At 39.7% G+C, this 21,136-nt stretch overlaps 1 protein-coding gene and 1 pseudogene across 1 annotated transcript in view; both read right to left on the bottom strand.

Moving 5' to 3' along the window:
* The window catches only part of PIAS1 (protein inhibitor of activated STAT 1), a 121,230-nt gene that overhangs the window by 5,307 nt on the left and 94,787 nt on the right, over positions 1–21,136 (bottom strand). The window contains exons 9-12 of the mRNA XM_008139090.3: positions 11,821–11,981; positions 10,050–10,180; positions 9,191–9,371; positions 1,524–1,666 (exon numbers count right to left, since the gene is read on the bottom strand). Coding sequence (XP_008137312.1) covers positions 1,524–1,666; positions 9,191–9,371; positions 10,050–10,180; positions 11,821–11,981 — 616 coding nt within the window. The remainder of the gene's footprint in view (positions 1–1,523; positions 1,667–9,190; positions 9,372–10,049; positions 10,181–11,820; positions 11,982–21,136) is intronic.
* On the bottom strand, positions 5,969–6,709 carry LOC103283779 (rho-related GTP-binding protein RhoQ-like; annotated as a pseudogene).

The following is a 21,136-nucleotide window of genomic DNA, read 5'->3' on the forward strand; positions in this document are numbered from 1 at the left end:
CACACATTTTCTTTCTCTTTCTTAAGTTTGCTCAGTTGCTACTATCGAGAGGGAAACTCTGAGGGCGGACTGATGATCGAGGTGGTAGCTATTACAGAAGATCAGCTCTGATCCCTGGCTGCCACCCCTTGCAATTTGCATTCTTGTCTCTATTGCCCAGTGTATAATGCAAAGAAGAGCAAGTAAACCACTGTGAGTAAAATGCCTTGTATGACATCTAACTTGGGGAAAAGTGCAAGCAAAGATAGATACAAATATGACTACACTAGAATGGATTATAACATGAAGACCTGCAGTGGGCTAAGTGAAAAATAGGGCTGCAATGTCCAAGAGAATAGCAGCTAATAACATGATATGGCTATTTAAATTTACTAATATTAAGTAAAATAAAAAATTCAGTTCTTCAGTCACACTAGCATTCCAAATGCTCAACAACCATGTGGCTAGTAGCTACTATGTTAGCTGGCAGATTACAACATTTCCCTCATTGCAGGAAGTTCTATTGGATGGAGCTGAAATAGGTGTGTTTTTTTTCATTACAGTTACTAAGAAGCCAATCAACTACCTCAGCTCCCAAGAATCCTTGCCAGTGGCCTGAGATTTCTGCTGGGGAGGTGTGGAGGGAAACTTCCACTTTGCATTTTGTGGTAAATTTTCTACAATGAGCCTATATGTCTTTTTGCAATAAAAAGGAAAAATGTTCTTAGATTATATGGATAATATACAAGTTATTAAATTATGAAGATATATGAGAATAATAATAATTCTTTTTGGTAATGTAAGGATCATTAACTCAAAATACATTATACAGATAGGTATAATGACATTTCAAACTACTTTAAAAAAGAAGAATATGCTCTGATTCTTCTCAGGGATAGAGCATCGGCCCAAGGACTGAATGGCCCTGGGTTCGATTCCGGTCAAGGTCATGTACCTCGGTTGAAGGCTAGATTCCTGGCCCTGGTCGGGGTGTGTGCAGGAGGCAACCAATTGATGTCTCTCACATCGATGTGTCTCTCCTCCTCCCTTCCACTCTCTTAAAAATCAATGGAAAAATAGCCTCAGGTAAGGATTAATAAAAAAAATAAAGAAGAATCAGTTTCACTGGAACAAAAATTAAAAGCTTGTAATATTTCAATTCTGCATTATCTAAAAGATAATACAAAATAGTTACCCACAATGCCTCTTGCATCATAATTGGATTCAGGGAACAAAAAGTAATATTCTAAGTATCAAAATTCAAATCAGCATATAAGAAATCATCCAAAAACAACTTGTAGACTATTTTGAAGTTCACAAAACCTAGAGATCATTGCATTAGTGTTATCACTGGTAGCAAAACACTGGCTATTGATGAAAGTACAAACAAGAAACTGGATTTGTATTTATTTATGACCAGTTCCACAGGCCCAATCCCATTTTCCCAATCTTTCAATTCTTCCTTAGATTCACCCAGAAGAAGACTATATAAATCAAAGTCATCCATAATGCTATGTGACAATACAGAACAATCGGTGACTCACCTTGTAAGTCATAAGGCATGGGTGTCATGTGGAAAGAGTGCCTGTAGTCTTGGATAAGAGGTGTGTTAATATAGCTTGTGTCTACAGCAGGGAGGCTTGGGGTTCGGGACACTGGAGATGCTTGATGTGGAAGACTTAATATGCTAGAAGAAAAAAAGGTTTACACAATTTTCATGAGTCATATCAACTTTTAAGTTTAACAGACAAAGGGGTTGCATCTCATGAGTCCTAACTTTTGTGCTAAAAATAAAAAGAAAAGGGAGATATAATTTAGACTATTATAATCACAGTTGTTCCTTGATATCCACAAGGGATTGGTTCCAGGAACCCTCACAGATTGGATGCACAAGTTGTTTAGTTGGTCCTCCCTATCAGCATGTTCTACATCCGTGAATTTCAACCAACTGTAGACTGTGGATGCGGAACTTGCTGACACAGAGGGCTGACTTTATTAGGAAATGATCTGTATACTTAATAGCTGCAGAGGCTATTGGGAGAAATGGATGGATGCAATGGTATCTAATATTCATAAATCATATGCTGTCTTAGGATCACCATCATCTATACTTTCAGAATGCAGGGGGAAGGCATGGCTGAGCTACTTCAATGGGATATGAGTGAAGTGTATCTATATAGTGGACGAGATTCTGAAACGTTTTAAAAATAAGCACTGGAATGTCGGCTAGTAAAAAGCATAAGTAAATCCTTGCAAAGAAAACACATATAGACAAGAATGGGGGAATGTAGCAATCTGAGCAGTGAAGTTAACAGCTGGCCCAAGACTTGTAAGCTTTATGAGAACAAAAACTAGGTACTGTTTATCTTGGTATATCCATTGCCTGGCACTGTTTGCATAAAAGGCCTGCTGAATGAACAATGACAGCAAGACAAGGAGAAGAGATGCTCCATAATGAACAGGTATGGAGTTTTTAAAGGGAGAATGGTATAACGGGGGGGGGGAACATAACACAAAAAGTGGGATTTTGGAATAGAGTGAAATGTTTAAGTAGCTGAGTAGTCAAATAATTTTTCTTTACCAAAAATTAGGCAAGAAGCAAAAAGGAGGAGGAAAGGAAAAAGAAAGAATTGAAATGATTTTAAAAATAAAATAAAATAAAATGATTCTAATAGTCCTAAGTGCAAAGACAAGGATCATATGGTATTCCAACCATTAGGAGGCTAATAGGTATGTATATAAATTATAGAAAATAAAAGAAAAAAGGCATAAAGAGGCTATCGTTTGCTTTTAAAACTTCATGTAAAGTACACGGGGTGTGGAGATGCCTGGCTCCTTTTCTTTCAATTTTGTGATAATATTCTAAAATGCATTTCCTCCTTTACAACACATGGTATAGAACAGTGGTCGGCAAACTCATTAGTCCACAGAGCCAAATATCAACAGTACAACGATTGAAATTTCTTTTGAGAGCCAAATTTTTTAAACTTAAACTTCTTCTAACGCCACTTCTTCAAAATACTCACCCAGGCCGTGGTATTTTGTGGAAGAGCCACACTTTGCCGTCCACGGGTATAGAATATTTAAAAAGATGCCAAGGTTGGCCCTAGCTGGTTTGGCTTAGTGGATAGAGCATTGGCCTGCAAACTGAAGGGTCCCCAGTTTGATTCTGGTCAAGGGCACATGGCTGGGTTGTGGGCTCAATCCCCGACGGGGGGTGTGCAGGAGGCAGACAATCAATGATTCTCTCTCATCATTGATGTTTCTATCTCTCTGTCCCTCTCCCTTCCTCTCTGAAATCAATAAGAATGTATTTTAAAAAAAATGCCAAGGTTGGATTTCCAGGAATGGAGCTCCAGTTAGGACCATCTACCACATTTTATGAATGGGATACAAAGCATAAAATACATTCTCATCCACTTCATAAAAATGTTTCATCTAATAGAAACAATTAAACCTCTTCCATCTATAAAAACTAGCATTTTCCATTAGCTGTCTCCTCTGACAATGCCCAAGGGATTACAAGAGAGAAGAAGGCAGTTGAAATGCTAGTCTTTGAAAACATCTTGGTATACCAAACAGCAAGGGAAATGTCTGGATGAATACTAAACACTCAGTGGCTGAGACTTACATTTACTGATCTTTTTTCCTCTTTTTAATTCCTGCCTGGCTCCTTTTCTTTCAATTTTGTGATAATATTCTGAAATGCATTTCCTCCTTTACAACACACAATAACAAATGTAATATGCTGCCTTTAGGCTTCTATTTATTGGCTAGTCGTTATTGTAAAATGGCCACTAGTATTGAACATGGCATTATTCTTCTCAGAATGTCATAAAATCCAGGTTGCTTGTTTTATTTGAATACAGAGAAAGATCTGGCATTTGCAAATACTATGCCTGGGTTCAGTTATGCATTGGGAAGCTCAGGAAGTAGTTAATGCACTTAATGTAATTTTCCAAATATAATAAACAAAGCTATTTTTGGAAGAACAAAGTAAACATCCAAAGAAGAAACATTACATTTCTAAACACTCAAAAAAGTTTCCTTTAAGGAAAAAATGTATATTCAGACAGTAAAATTATTATACAGTTTACATATAATCAGAGGTAAAATGTTCATAAAGTAGGATTTGAAGTAGAATTAGTGTTTAAATATTCATTTTGTTTAGAATAATGCTTTTAATTGTTTTTATTTCTGTCTGTATGCTGAGATAAGCTACTCTAGAGTGGAAATACCATCCTGTGTTATGTTTGATTATACCACAAAGATTCCTGAAATAGTCAAAGTCCTCTAACAAGTGAGGAGCTACATTTATGACAATTATGCATTTACTGTTGCAACTTAATCTTTCAAGTAACTATCTATATATATAAAAAGCCAGAGACCGGAATGCCAGTTGCTATGACGCCCACTGCGGCCAGTGAACCAGCCCTATGGAGGGCCGCCCCCCCCCCCCCCACCCGGGGCCGCCAACCTCCCACAGCCCCTCACCCTGGCCAGCTCCTCTCCCGATGGGCCCCCACCACCCCGATCAGGGGCAGGGCCGACCAGCCAACTGCCTGTGGCCCCCTCCCCCAGCCAGATCCGCCCCCAATCCCCCCCCCCCCCCCACCAATCAGGGGTAGGTCTGGCCAGCCAAACTCCCACAGCCCCTCCCCCAGCTGCTGACCCAATTGGCCCCCCCACCCCATTTGGGAGCGGGGCATGCCAGCCAATTGCCCGAAGCGCCTCCCCCCAGCCGGCCCAGCCCTGATTGGGGCAGGCTGGCCAGCCAACCTCTCGCTGTCTCCTCCTCCCGACAGGTCCGGCCCCAATCTGTCCCATTGGGGTCAGGCTGGCCGGACCCCACCCGTGCATGAATTCGTGCACTGGGCCTCTAGTAAATATGTTAAAATAGAAGATCGTTTTATCTCATCAAATAATAGCAAACCGGAAAGTAATGTGTCTCCAAGCACAAAATGCCTCCTGTTCTTGGCCTGGTGTTGACGTTCTTTCCTGAACCCTGAAATCTGTAACGAAGCCTCCTGTGGACTTTCCTTCTTTCACTTACATTCTTTCTCCAGGCACTACCATTTGTTGGAAGGAGAGTTTAAAAAACAGCTCTTTATTCAGTTACAACAGGCAATGTAATTCTGATAAATACCTATTTCTATTTTTTTTTAGTAAACTATGCATGTTATTTTATTTGCAACCCCATGTGTTAAGATGGGACACTGTTAAATTAACAATCACTTAAAAAGCAACAACCAACAAACCAGTATTTAATTTGGTACTTAAAATTAATTAAAAATCAAATGGAAGCAATGTCTAAAATAACTAAGATAATTCACAATAAAAACCATAATTCAGGCTCTGCTTATAGAAATATGATAATTCGAAGTCAGCTAACCTAAAATGTACCTTTAGAGATAGAATGAGGGATAAGTTAGCAAAGTGTTAAATAAGATTTCAGGGAGCCACTAAAATTACTTTTAAGAATGTCAGAACTGATTATATATAAAAAATATTAACTCAAGTTTAAGTTCATTCATACATGACCTTATTTGAAGCAGTGTACTTGCACTCACTAATAAAATTCAAGTCACTAAGATTTTTGAAGTATTTTATTTCCCAGATATTTCATTTCTTTGAATTCGTTGTTCAGTGACTAGTCTGAATTTCTATGAAGACCTAATGAAGATGTGTTCCTGGAAAGAAGGCAATTTTCTACAATCTGAAAACAAATGACTAGAAAACAAATCTTTGGTTTTTAGGTAAAGTGGCAGGAAGGATTTTGCAAAAAGAAATACCCAAGAACCAAAGCAATGAAAAGGCTTTTAATAAGCAATGGGAAACTCCAAACCCCATCTTGTGTGTTGGAGTGATGGTCAATTTGCATATTACTCTTTTATTAGATAGGAGAATTGTGGCTTCAAATGCTGTTTGCTGCTTCTTGGACCTTTAAGAAACATTCTTAATGAACTTCATAGAATTCTGAGGACAGGGTTGTTTTTCATTCAAGTTTTACTCTGCTTCAGTATTTATAAGAGGTCTGGGTATAGCTGTAGCATTTCGTATGCTTTCTTAGAGAGAAATGGACAGTTTCGTTGGCCACTGAAGATGTTTCTCATGTAATCAAACAACAGTTTATACATCTTGATACTATTCTTTTTTTTTTACTGTGTGTTTCTTTGGAGTTAAAATGGCTATGATAGCCTCATCAAAAACAGTCTTCAATCCCTTCTGGGTTAAAGCTGAACATTCCACATAGCAGCACACTCCTATCTCTTTTGCTAGTTTTCTGTCCTTGTTCCACACATATAGGCTTTTCTTTCATATCATTCAGTCTTGCTAAAGTTTTGGGGTCATCGTGGAGATCAATCTGAGTTCCTATTAATAAGAAGGGTACATTTGGTGCGTATTCCTTAAGTTCTGGTACTCATTCCTCTTTCACATTTTGAAATGAGGCTGGATTCACCACAGAGAAGCATATAAAGAAGACATCAGTCATTGGATAAGATAAAGGCCTGAGACGATCATAGTCTTCCTGTTCGGCCGTGTCATAGAGTCCCAAGAGGTACTGCTTGCCCCCTATGGTGATGCTGACTGTGTAGTGGTCGAAGATGGTGGGCACGTGCTCCTCTGGGAAGGCATCGTTGGCATAGCTCATGAGCAGGCATGTCTTGCCCAAGGCCCCGTTGCCGACCACCACACACTTGAGCATCAGTGTGCCGGGCCCATGAGCCATGCTGCGGCTGGCCGGCTTCTGGGCATGGTTCCCCCGGAGCCCGTGCCCTGGCCCCCGGCTCAACCCCAGCCCGCCTGGGGGGTCCACCGCCGCTGCTCCGTGCAGCCGGGCCGTCCCCCTGGCCCCATGCAGAAGCTCCCCCAGCCCAAGGGGAGGGGGCGGCGGGTCCAGGGCGCAGCCGCCGCCGCCGCCTCGGTCGCTGCCCGGATCCCTGCCCGGGCGCCAGTTTCCGCTGCCCCAGCTGCTCGGCGCCCGCTCCCTGACCTGGCCTCCCCAGGAGGATCCGCTGGATCATAAGACTGTCCGGCCCCGGGGGAGACTGCAACTTTGGGGAGGGCAGAGAGGGGAGGGACCAGGCAGCTGTCCCTGCCCCACGTGAGCCCAGGCCCCCTCCCCGCTGGGCCCAGAGGAGGGCGGTCCCAAGTGCCTCCCGCGAGTGAGGAGTGAGGGGCGCCTGCCACCGGCTCCTGCATCCTGCCCGCGGCTGCGGCCGCCACAGACCCCACCAGCTTGCCCTAGCTGGACTCCCCGCAAGGGCTTATTTCTAATCTTTTGTGGGCTACTATTGTGCTTCACAGCAAAGCATGAAGTCTTTTTGCTGAGAATACCCACTGTGTCTAGGAGACTAACAGTCTGTTTAAGAGTACAACTAGAGTTAGCTTCTTGTTTTATCATCTTCTACAAGGTGTTGAACACTTCAAGGTTAAGACTGTATATACCAATTTTATTTTCACCCATGTTTATTTAGCATGGAATATCTTACATAAAATAGGTAACAGTGTTTCATGAACTGAACTGAAGCATAACCAAGGTACATTATTATTGATACTAGAGGCCCAGTGCACAAAAATTCGTGCACTCGGGGAAGGGGGTGTCCCTCAGCCTGGCCTGTGCCCTCTCACAGTCTGGGAGCCCTCAGGAGATGTCCTCTAACAAGTGAGGAGCCAGGCCTCTCCCCTGGGGAGCAGGCCTAAGCTGCAGTCTGGCCTCCCTCTGTGGAAGGCGACCGGGCAGACCGATCTGGGGATGGCGCCAGCCGGCCTCACCCCCTGCCGCCGCTGCCACAGCCACTGGTAGCCTCCCTCTGTGGGAGGTGACTGGGCAGGCCGATCAGGGGATGGTGCCGGCTCCCCGATCGCTGTCCTGTCCCTCTGCCCGCTGGTGGCATGTGCCCTGGCTGGCCTGGCGCCACCTGCTCGCCAGCCCCACCCTCTGGTTGTTCCACTGTCCGGTCGATTTGCATATTACGCTTTTATTATATAGGATGAGACTTAATGGGAAATGAGTCTGCAAAATAGAAAGCATTAGCCTGCCTGGCGTGGCTCAGTGGTTGAGTGTCAACCTATGAACCAGGAGGTCATGGTTCGATTCTCGGTCAGGGCACATGCCCGTGTTGTGGGCTCGATACCCAGTGTGGGGCATACAAGAGGCAGCCAGCCAATCAACGATTCTCTCGTATCATTGATGTTTCTATCTCTGTCTCCCTCTCCCTTCATCTCTGAAACCAATACAAATATATTTTCCTTTTTCTCTTTTTCTTTTCTTTATTGATTAAGGTATTACATATGTGTCCTTATCCTTCCATGGCTCTCCCACCCCCCACTCATGCCCTCACCCCTCTGGTATCTGTATCCAGTGGTAAGGCTTATATGCATGCATACAAGTTATATGCATGCATACAAGATCTCTCCCCCTTACCCCTAATCTCCCCTACCTTCCCTCTCAGGTTTGATGGTCTGATCAATGCTTCTCTGTCTCTGGATCTGTTTTTGTTCATCAGTTTATGTTGTTCATTATATTCCACAAATGAGTGAGATCATGTGATATTTATCTTTCTCTGACTGGCTTATTTCGCTTAGCATAATGCTCTCCAGTTCCATCCATGCTGTTGCAAATGGTAAGAATTCCCTCTTTTACAAATATATTTTTAAAAAAGAAAGCATTAAGTGTACTGCAACTTAAGTCTTAGACTTCTTTCATTGCCAGCCTTACACATTGAGGCAGGTTTGAAAGTATTTATCTGGTCTTCCTCTGCTTTCTACCTTAAACATCCTACTTAGGGTTAATTTTATGGCATATACTTTCCAAATTGAGTAAATGTTCTAAATCCTATGAGCACTGGACCACTTGGGAAGTTACTTAGAAATATAAAATTTTTCAGTCCTTATTCCTAAATCAGACACGTGATGGGTAAGGAAGCAATGTATGGTTTAATAAGGCCTCTGAGTGATTCTGATGTACACCAAAATTTGAGAACCACTGTACTAAAACCATATTTTGGTTTGATGAATTCTATATCTAATTTAATGCATTATCCAAACCCCTCAAGAATATCACACACTAGGGAAAAAAATTCAACTTATTATTTGATTGCTAAGTAAGTCTTATAATCATGCATAATCTTATAATCATACATAATCATTTTATTTGGAAGATCCTATTTGCAAAATTAACTTTCATGATGACTCTTTCAGCACTTACCCTTTATTATTTAGTGGTGATGTGGGAGATAAGGAAGGACAGGCCCTCTTGGCAGGTGGCTCTTCCTCCTCTTCATCAGAAGAACTGTCTATGGTTAGGTCAATCACCTCTACTTTCTTATTTTTATTTGAGGACTGGTGGTGAGAAGTCACCTGATGTTCCAGTGTAGAGCTCAAGCATCCTGTGTGGGAATGATTAAAACACAAGGCAAAAAGACCTATGACACCTCTCTTTTTTTCTCAGTGTGCTCCTGAGTTAATTTGTCAGTTATAGTTTACACTTACAATATTGCTGGGGTCAGAGAGTAGAAAACCAACAGTGGTTCTGTTTGCCTAAGTTTAAAACTACTATTTAGTATTGGCTGCTAAAAAAATTTTTTTGAAAAATAATTCTGAATCAAGACAATCAAAATATATGTCCACTTCAGAATAAAAGCAGTTTGAGCGCAAAGCCTATGTATTACGTGTGTTTATCTGTACAGTACCTGATATACTTAAGTAATGCTGTGGTAACATTTTTAAAAAGTCATTTAGCCTCTCTCCAGCAAAAACATACTAAAAGCCAGGAAAAGAAAAAAAGTAAAAGAATATTCACGAATCTGTACCAATCTGCTAAAAATTTAAAAGGATACCATTTCAAAATCATGATTTTATAAAGACTTACTATATTACTTTGGAATCTTATACCACAACATTTTGAAAGCTGGCAAAAGTGAGTTTAAAAGGAGCTTTACAACTTCTGAACATGTAATTAATAATTTAATAGGAGTTATTGAGCTGAGTGGGGTTTTTTTTAAATAAAATTTGAGCATTTTAAGAGCAGGAAGATTGCCCACCCTTTAAAAAAAATCAACACTCACCATCAACTCCATTGTAAGAGGAAGAAACTTCTTGTACTTCCTTTTTTGATCTCATAGGTGCCCAAGAGCCATCTTCCTTAAACTGTATTTCATCACAATCTGTACAGTACTTTAGGATTTCCATAAACAAGCTATAAAACACAATTTGCCTTTTGAATATCACATTTTAAATGAAGATAGATTAGAGTTATTACTGTTAAAAAAACATTCAGATCCTTCATGTTTTATACAAGTATAAATGAGAAAGAAGAAAGTGGACCAGATTAAGTTATACTTGTTCTCAAAATCTAGAGCTAAACAGAAAGTAGTTACTTATATTATGGTACCTTTATGCAAGGAAACATTACATAACCATGAAAAACGAGATTTCTAAACATTTGTTAGTATGGGAAAATGGTCACAGAAAGTAGGAAGAGGCCAAGAAAAGAAAACCTTCCACTTAAATAAAATTCTGTGTGTACATGGTACAGAAATAGCACTTATCTCTGAGTGTGACACTTATTTTTCTTCATACCTTTTTTTACATAGTCCAAATTGCCTCTAATAAGCATATCTTGTTTGATAAACTGAAGCAATAAATACAAGACATATATTGAATGTTAAGCCTCCTGATAAATATCATGGAGATATTAAAAAATGAGACTTGCAAAAAATGTGTAAAACTAATGGTCAAATTCTTAGGTTATAATGTTAAATGAAATCGGATAAAAAATATTAATACTGTGCAATCACAATTGTGAAAATAACACACCACAAAAGCTTTTTAATTTTCCTATGTTTTTCAATTCTTCATTAAGTGTATGGGTGTATATATATATGTATGCATACATGACTTTTAGAATAACAAATCTCAATTGATGGGGGGATCTAAAGCAATATAATAAACAATTGGTAAAATATTATTCAATTGAGATTAGTGATCATTGCTATCTATCTAAAATTAAACATAAAATATTAAATTACATGTTTACTTTCCCCACTACTGATTAGTCCCTTGTATTGCTAAATGTATTCCATTCCTCAAGTTACACCTTCAGACTCCTATGTTTTCTCAAATACTACAGATAAATTGCCTTGAGTGTTTTGTTAGAGAGTACAGGAAGTACCAAGAAGATCCTTTTTTTCAGTTTCTTTTTGTTCAGTGGCAAAAAAGGGGGTGGGGGAAGGAAGCTAGAGAGTAGGGTAAAATTTAGAGGAACATTCCAAGATGTTTGGTAGGGTAGATAAAACATGAATGTTAAAAATATAGATTGTCATGAGGCTATAGGTGGACAAGAAAGATAAACACAAGTATTTCAGAGAAAATTAAAAAAAGTCAGCTGCTACTCATTCAGTATGTTGATCAGTTTTAGGAGCCCTTACAGCAGGGAATAGGCATGAGAAAATCTCCAAAAACAGGCTAACTTCTAAAAAGCCCAATTTTTGGTGAGCTTACGTTAACCAGAGTTTCACAATTCTTTCATTTTTTTCCTAATATGGTCTGCATGTCAAGGGATAAATGGATTCACGTTAGGAAAAGGTGTAAGCACAAACCTGCTTTGAACTATTAGTGCTTAAATGGTAAAGTCAGGAGGCACTGACAGTAAAGCATGCATTTTCCAATAAGAGGACATCAAGTTAAGAAGAGAAAATGTTCATAATATTATGTAGTTTGAAAAATACTATTTGTAGAATCATGAAAATCCTAAAAGTATGTAACTCAGAAAACCTGACCTGATAATTAACAAACCCAGATAACACCAATACAAGGAAAAACTTTAAAGTGACATACCCATCAATAATAAGGTGCTCATACGGAGCCTTTTTATCACAGACAGGACAAACCCAGGTTGGCTTTTTCTCATTCATTTGAATATAAAGAGTTGCATCAAAACACTGCAGATGAGAACAGGTAAGGGCCCGACATGGAATTGTCAGCCGCATTTTACCAAGCTTTAAAAAAAGGAGACAAAAGTAAATATTAGACAACTGTTATTCAAATGTAAGTTTTGATAAATATTTCCTGATGCACAATGTATATATGTGTTCTGATTTAAAGCATTCTGTGTTTACTTTTTGTCAATATGGAAGAACATTAAACACATTTTCTGTAAAACAACTATTAAAAAATTACAGAATTTCTTTAGATATCAAACACAGTGGCTATGGAAAGTCTACAGCAAGGGTTATTTACCCTCACTCTACAGCTCACAGATAGGCTTTTGTGGGGAGGAAGGGACATGAACTCCTTGAAATATGTAAAATTTTGGCCTGGTGTGCCTGGCTCAGTGGTTGAGTGTCGACCTATGAACCAGGAGGCATAGTTCAAATCCCCAGGTTGCGGCCTCAATCCCGAGTGGGGGGCCTGCAGGAGGTAGCCCACTGATGATTCTCATCATTTATGTTCCTCTCTCTCCCTCTCTGAAATCAATAAATCAATATATAAAATAAATATGTAAAAATTTTAAAGTATGTGCATTTTTCCGGAGTGCTTCCACTAAATTCTTAAATAATCCCTGATCCAAAACAATTAGAACCATTTTTACTAGCAATTTGGGAAAGGAAAAAAGAATGTCTTATTAAATATTGCAGTACAGTATACAGATATAATGACATTACTATCAACCTGATACCTGAATGAGAGTAGTACCCAGGTCAAAATGAAATGAATGACAAGCATTCCCCACAATGTTTTTGTTTTTTTTTAAATATTTTTATTGATTTCACAGAGGAGGGGAGGAGTGATAATATCAACGATGAGAGAGAATCATTGACTGGCCGCTTCCTGCACATCCTCTACTGGGGATCGAGCCCACAACCCAGGTATGTGCCCTTGACCGGAATTGAACCCGGGACCCTTCAGTCCACAGGTCGATGCTCTAGCCACAGAGCCAAACCAGGTACGGCTTTCCCACAATGTTTGACTTAATTACCGAATGACGGCTCTGAGAAGGCAGGCAAGTGTGTGCACTTTCAGTATGCCCTCCCTCACTGGGCACCATCACAAGCAATTCAGCAAACACCCCTGGATTTCTAGCACCTCCAGCATGTTATGAGATTTTATCTTCCTGCCCTGCAAATGTTGCTTAAGCTGACACAGGCTGAGTCTGTCCTATGTACAATAAAATCTGCTTCTTCTGGTCCCTGAGCTGTTAGCTTTGGCCCAAGGCAGAGGAGCCATCCATCGATCTTCCCACACGGAGCTGCCATATCACCACGCCCTTTCCCTGAAGAACACTGTGTACAGTGCAGCTGATTTCCACTGTGGGGTCCAGAGAGGCCACACTGGCCATATCTGGGCATACCTCGTTTTAGTGCACCTTGCTTTATAGAGTTTCACAGATGTGCGTTTTTTCACAAATTGAAGACAAGACCCTCCACTGGAAATAGATTACGACTCGCTATACTGTGATGGTTTAGAACTGAATACGCAGTATCTCTGAGGTATGCCTTCAGTATAGAAGTTATCTATTTTCAATAACCACATTATTTGCTGAATACCAGAAAAAGATTTTCTACACATTTGCAAGCTTAGAAAATATAAAAACTTGAAAAAGATCATGAATTAAATGAGGGATAAAAGGAGGAAAAGATTCTTGGCTTAGAATAATTTCAGGGAAATGTGCAATTTCCTAGTCTACTAAGGAAATTTACTGTCATTTGGGGCCCTAAGTTATTGTTCTGGCACCAATTATTTACTGTGCCTCTAGGAAAGGCCCTTACCCTTTCTGGGCATCTTTTTCTATCTCTAAAGTAACACCGTTTCCTCCTGACTTCAACAGGATGCAGTGATGAATAAAAAAAAGGACATAGATGTGCTATAAACTTATGAGAAGGAAGTAATGCCAGTTTACAGTATGAGAAGTATGAACAGGAGGGGCACAGAGAAAACAGACAGCTCTCTTCTCTATGCTTCCAACTCTACCATGCATATGATCATACTATTCATTTATGTGCGTGTCCCCTCCTACTAGAAGCACATTGGCTTAATCTCCTTGTCCTTGGCACTTGGAAATGTGCCTGCTATACAGCAGGAAGGCGGTCTGGTGTACTGATAAGGCTTCAGCTGTGCAGAGTGAGTCTTAGGAGGCACCGTTCATGCAGTGTGCACAGGCTGTATGCACCACTTCCCGAGGCAGCCCCGAGTAGGAGTCTGGAGTTAGGCTACCTAGGTTTGAATCCTGGCCTCACTACTTATTTGTGAATCCTGGATGTTACTGAGTCTCTCTGAGCCTCAGTTTTATAAAATGTACTGCCTAACTAGTAGGCTACTTCTGATAGTTTATGAAGACAATGGATAAGATGATAAGGTCTTCATCTCAGATAGCTTCATTCCTATAATCCCCAGCTATTAGTTCATCATTTTGATCAGAGAGCAACTCCTAAGGCTTTATGAGCAGCCACACTGACAAATTTACCTACAGAGTTTTTAAGGAACACTGCTACATGAACAGCACAGGAAGAACATTTATAAATAGGTACAGGAAAGGAAAAGTTCACTTTCAAATGTCTTGTTTATTAGCTGTCACACAAATGCCTTGCTTCAAAGAATCACAAAGTTTGCTAATCCTCATCATGTACCTGATTTTTAAAAACAATCACTAAATTCCACACTTATCTACAAATGGATACTGGTTTCTTTTACCTGGTATCAGACAGAAACTGAGCTTTGAATATCTTCATTTTATAATTACAAATTCCCCTTTTCCCTTTAGAGGATGTGGTGGATATATGCATCATTTGCAAATAAACACTGAGAAAACAACTCCCAAGTGAGTTTTCTAATGCCACTAATCTTACTATAACACTAGAGGCCTGGTGCACAACATTTGTGCACTGGGGATGGGGGGGGGCGGTGTCCCTTAGCCCGGCCAGCACCCTCTTGCAGTCCAAGACCCCTTGAGGAATGTCCAACTGCTAGCACGGGGAGCGGGCCTAAGCCAGCAGTTGGACAGCCCCCTCAGGTTCCTTAGCCACCCGCCACCACTGCTGCGCTCACCAGCCGTGAGCCCGGCTTCTGCATTGAGCGTCTGCCCCCTGGTGGTCAGTGCGCATCGTAGCAACTGGTCGTTCTGTGTTCGGTTGATTTGCATATTAGCCTTTTATTATATAGGATAATCGTGCTATATTAGTAACTAACTGATGAAGGTGCAAGAGAAAATACCCAAGCTAGGTATGTTTAAACCAGTTTATATCAAAAGGAGCCTAAAAAGCCAATAAAATATGTATTTTCCTTATAAAAAGAATAATTTCACAACTTTTTCTTCATCATCATAAATATTTCATAAGTAAATTTCCAAGGAGTTTATTTATTTTTCTTCTATCAATGGCAAGTCACTTGTATTTGCATTTACAGGTCTGAGGAGTATCTCACAAAGCAAGTTCTCAGACATTTTTCTAGCTCTATTTTTAATAAATCAGAATGAAAAAATTCCCAAAGAACAAAAACAGTTTCAATTATTTTCATTGCTTTTAGCTAAATAGCACACAAACAGATACTCATTTATTTTAAGCTGTGTATATCACAACAAGGGCAATTGAAATGCACTGTCAGATATCATATTTACATATTTCAAAGGGGACAAATCTTTTATTTTATAAATTTGATATATAGATGAGTTGTGATTACTAAGTTTTACTTTTTAGAATAAAAAAATACCTAAAACATACTGCCTTTCCATTTCAGAATAATTGTAAAGGGATTGTCCCTTTAGCCATATAGAAATCCATAAAATTACTATAATTATGCTTTACATATAGTTTTTTCTATAACCTGAATTTTGAAAGCAGGTGTCAGTTTAAAAAAAAAAATTGTTGAAACTAAAAATGGAGGAGCTGGGGAATATGGAAAGAAAAATTAAAAGCTGGCCCACTAAATTAATAGGTTCAAGAAGCAAAATGTGATTAACATTTTCTAATAATACTAGAGGCCTGGTGCACAAATTTGTGCACCAGTGGGGTACCTTGGCCTGGCCTGAGGGATTGGGCTGAAACCGGCTCTCCGACATCCCCTAGGGGTCCTGGATTGCGAGAGGGCACAGGCCAGGCCAAGGGACCCCACCGGTGCAAGATCAGGCAGGGGAGGGACGCGGGAGTTTGGCCAGCTGGGAAGAGACCACTGGGAGAGCTCTAGGACGTGTCTGGCCCTTCATGCTCAGTCCCCATCAGCCGGACCCCAGCAGCAAGCTAACCTACCTGTCGGAGCGTCTACCCCCTGGTGGTTAGTGCATGTCATAGCAAGCGGTTGAGTGCCCTTAGTGTATCATTAGCACATTATGTTTTGATTGGTTGGTTGAATGGCCGACTGGTCAACCAGACACTTAGCATATTAGGCTTTTATTATATAGGATAGCAAAGATCACCTGATTTATAAAATTCAAAACTAGTTTTATAAATAAAAATGTCAAGATTTATACTGCAGTGTTTATTTATGTGAATAAATGCTTCATCTACATATCAAATGACATCATATATATTAGCACAACTGTAAACTGTGCCGTGCCAGCACAGCCAAGGTTTCAGCAAGCCTGAGGGAGGGCGGCGAAGGATGTAGAAAAGACAGACAAAGAGAATAAGCTGGGTCTAGGTGGTTCTCCTGTGCCTGGCAGAGGCCACAGAGAAAAGATCCAGACGGCAAGCTGAGCCTTTATTTTTTTTTATTTGTTTAAAATATATTTTATTGATTTTTCACAGAGAGGAAGGAAGAGGGATAGAGAGCTAGAAACATCGATGAGAGAGAAACATCGACCAGCTGCCTCCTGCACGCCCCCCATCGGGGATGTGCCTGCAACCAATGTACATGTCCTTGACTGGAATCGAACCTGGGACCCTCCAGTCCGCAGACTGACGCTCTATCTATCCACTTAGCCAAACCGGTTTCGGCTGAGCCTTTATTTTATAGTCAGAGGTAAACAAGGTAGTGGTCACCACAGTTACAATGTTCTTGTGAGTTTCACTTGTTTTGGCAGCACTTGCTGCACCTCCCACAGCCCATTAGCTACCTAGGAAGGATCTAGGGCAGTGAAGGTGAACCTATGACACGCGTGTCAGCACTGACACGCGTAGCCATTTCTGATGACATGCAGCCGCATGCCGAGGATGAAACATTTGCTGCTCCTGAGGATGAAACATTTGCGACTAGAGTCTTGGAGTTAGTTTTTTCTTCAAAGTGACACACTACCCGAGTTATGCTCAGTTTTTTGGCGAAGTTTGACACACCAAGCTCAAAAGGTTGCCTATCACTGATCTAGGGAGTGTCATAAAGTCAAGCTTAATTATGCTAAGAAGGTTGTGCCCTCTAAGCTGGGACTTGTTTGTGGCTTTGCCAATAGGTCAGTCCAGGCTTAACCCTATAGCCGCTCTTTACAGTAAACACTTTTTAAAATTAATTAATTAATTAATTAAATCTTCCCTTGAGGATATTTTTCCATTGATTTTTAGGGAGAGTGGAAGAGAGAGCGAAAAGACAGAGAGAAACATCGAAGTGAGAGAAACACTTCGATTGGTTGCCTCCTGCATGAGCCCTGACCAGGATCTGGGCCGGGGAGAAGCCTGCAACCAAGGTACATGCCTAACTCCAGACCCCTTGTTCAGCAGGCCAACGCTCTAACCACTGAGCAAACCAGCTAAGGCACAACTGTAAAGACTTTTAAAATGATATTGCAGAAAAAATAAGACTTCTTCCAGTTATTTAAATGGAAGTTGAAGCATATACACTTTTCTAAATTTCTCATATTCTCTGTACTGGTGTTTTATAATGGAATGGGTGGCAAGAAATTACATGGAGGGGGAAGGTAGATAAATTAGGATTTGGGGGAAAGAGGATTAGTATATATCTTTATCTTTAAAAAAAAAAAATCTTTGTCTTCTTCCCATCCTCCATTTACCTGGTCTGTGAACCATTTTTCTGAATGTTAAAAAATACCAGATTCTTGCCCTGGTTGGTGTTGCTCAGTGATTAGAGCATTGGCCTGCACACTGAAGAGCTGCAGATTCAATTCTCCGTCAAGGGCACATACCTGGATTGCAGGTTTGATCTCCAGCCCCAGTTGGGGCATGTGCAGGAGGCAACCAATCGATGTGTCTCTCTCCCACTGATGTTTCTCTCTTTCCCCATCTCCCCTCCCTTCCACTCTATCTTAAGAAAAACAAAAAAAAAAATCAATGGAAAATACATCCTTGGGTGAGGATTAAACAACAACATATATCAGATTCTTTTTACACCAGTCTGTTATAACATTTATCTAGTTACTTAGGAACCCACCCCACACAACCCCAGCCAATATTTTTTACTGTGGTAAAAAAAATGTATTAAATTTACAATTTTAACCATTTTAAGTTACAGCTCAATAGTGTTAAGTATATTCACATTGTATGAAACAGATCTATACCCACAACACTAATTTCCTCTAGCCCCAGTCCTTGGTAACTACCTATATTCTGTTTCTATGATTTTTGACAACTTTATATGTTTCAAATGAGTAGAATCATACAGTATTTTTGCTTTTGTTGCCTATGCTTTGGTGTCACAGCCAAGTTGTCACTGCTAAATTCAATTGAAGCTTTAACCCTATGTTTTCTTCTAAGAGTCTATTTAATGTCTTATGTTGTAGGTCTTTAATCCATTCACTGATTTTTTTATATATTGCAAATTAAGGGTTCAAATTCGTTACATTGCATGTGAACACAGTTTTCCTAACACCATTTATTGTGTAGATGATCTTTTCCCCACTGTATAGTCCTGGTACCCTTGTTCAGTCGTTTGGACATAAATGCAAGAGTTTGTTTCTAGACTCTTTATTTTGTTCCAATGGTCTACATTATCTATCTTTATGTCAGTACCAAACCATCTTAATTGCTGGTGCTTTGTACTTTGTTTTGAAATCAGGGAGTGTGAGACCTCAAATTTTGTTCTCATTAAGATTGTTTTGGTGCCCTAGCCAGTTTGGCTCAATGGATAGAGCATTGGCCTGTGGACTGAAGAGTCCTAGTTTGATGATTCCAGTCAAGAGTACATGCCCAGGTTGTGGGCTCGATCCCCAGTTGGGGGGGGGGGGGCATGCAGAAGGTAGCTGATCAGTGATTCTCTCTCATCATTGATGTTTCTCTCTCTCTCTCTCTCGTTTTCCCTTCCTCTCTGAAATCAATAAAAATATATTTTAAAAAAAAACTTTAACTTAAAAAGAAATAAGATTGTTTTGGCTATTTGGAGTCCTTTGAGATTCAATAGAAATTATAGAATTCCTCCCACCCACCCCCATTTTTGCAAAAAATGCCATGGGATTTTGATAGAGATTGCACTGAATCCATAGATCACTTTGACCAGACAATAAGTCTTTCAAACCCATGATATGGGATGTCTTTCCATTCATTTGTACTTTATTTGAATTTATTTAGTAATGCTTTGTAGTTTTCAATGTCTAAGTCTTTCATCTCTTTGGTTAAGTTTATTCCTAAATAATCTTTTTTGATGCTATGGCAAATGGGATTGTTTTCTGAATTTTTTCAGATTGGGCATTGTTATTATATAGAAATATAACAAATTTTTGACTGTGGATTTGTAACCTATAACTTTTCTAAATTTGTTTATTGATTCCAACAGTTTTTCTGGCATATTTAGGGTTTCCTATAATAAAAAAAATCATGTCATCTGTGAACAGATCACTTTACTTCTTCCTTTCCAATTTGTATGTCTTAATCCTTTCCTTGTCTATTGTCCTGATTATAACTTCCAGGTGAGAGTGCGTATCCTTGCATTAATCCTTTAGAGGAAGAGATTTCAGTCTTTCCAGATTGACTATGATGTTCACTGTGGGCTTTGCATATATGGCTATTATGTTCAGGAAGCTTCCTTCTAGTCTATTTTGTTGAGCATGTTGATCAGGAAAGGATGCTGAATTTTGTCAAATGTTTTTTCTACATCAATTGAGATGATCATGTGTGCTTTGTCCTTCATTTTGTTAATGTAGTATATGACATTAATTTTTGTTATGTTCCAGCCATAAATCCCACTTGGTCATTGTGTATAATACGTTTGATGTGCTGGTGAATTCAGTTTGCTAGTATTTTGTTAGGGGTTTTTGTATCAACATTCATCAGGGATATTGGTACGCAGTTTTTCCCCCGGGCTTGTCTTTGTCTGATTTGGGGATCAGAGTAATACTGGCCTCATAAACTGAGTTTAGGGAGTATTCCTTCCTCTTCAATTCTTTGGAACAATGGGAAAAAACTGGTATTAATTCTTCTTTAAATGGTTAGTATGATTCTGCAGTGAAGCCATGGGGTCTTGAGCTTTTCTTTGTTGGGAGGTTTTTGATCCCTAATTTAGAAAAGTTTTGTTCAGATTTCTTATTTCTTCATGATTCAATCTTAGTGGGTTATATGTTTGTAGAAAGTTATCCAATTTGTTAGTATACAATTGTTCATAAGTAGTCTCTTATAATCCTTATTTCTGTTTCTAATTTCAGCTACTTGAGTCTTTCCTCTTTTTTCTTAGTCTAGCTTTTGCCAATCTTTAAAAAAACAACAATTTTTGGTCTCATTAATTTTTTTCTATTATTTTTCTATTCTCTTTATCTTTGCTCTAATCTGTTATTCCTGTCCTTCTGCTGACTTTGAGTTTAGTTTATTTTTATAGTTTCTTTTTTAAAAAAAAATATTTTTATTGACTTCAGAGAGGAAGGGAGAGGGAAAGAGAGATGAAACATCAATGATCACTGACCGGCTGGCTGCCTCTTGCACAACTCCCACTGGGGATTGAGCTCACAACCCGGATGTGTCTTGACTGGGAATAGAACTGTGACCTCCTGGTTCACAGGTCAATGCTCAACCACAGAGCCACACAGGCAGGGCTATTTTTCTAGTTTCTTAAGGTAAGTTAGAGTGTTGATTTGAGAACTCTCTTCTTTTTTAATGTAAGCATTTAGTACTATAAACTTCCCTCCTCCTACTGCTTTTGCTGTATCCCATAAGTTTTGGTATATTGGGTTTTGTTTTAATTTGTTCTCCAAATATTTTCTACATTCCCATGTGGAATTTCTTCTTTAACCCATTGGTTGTTTAGCCTAGCTGGTATGGCTCAGTGGTTGAGCATCAATCCATGAACCAGG

This window comes from Eptesicus fuscus, chromosome 5 (assembly GCF_027574615.1).
Source record: "Eptesicus fuscus isolate TK198812 chromosome 5, DD_ASM_mEF_20220401, whole genome shotgun sequence".
Lineage (NCBI taxonomy): Eukaryota > Metazoa > Chordata > Mammalia > Chiroptera > Vespertilionidae > Eptesicus > Eptesicus fuscus.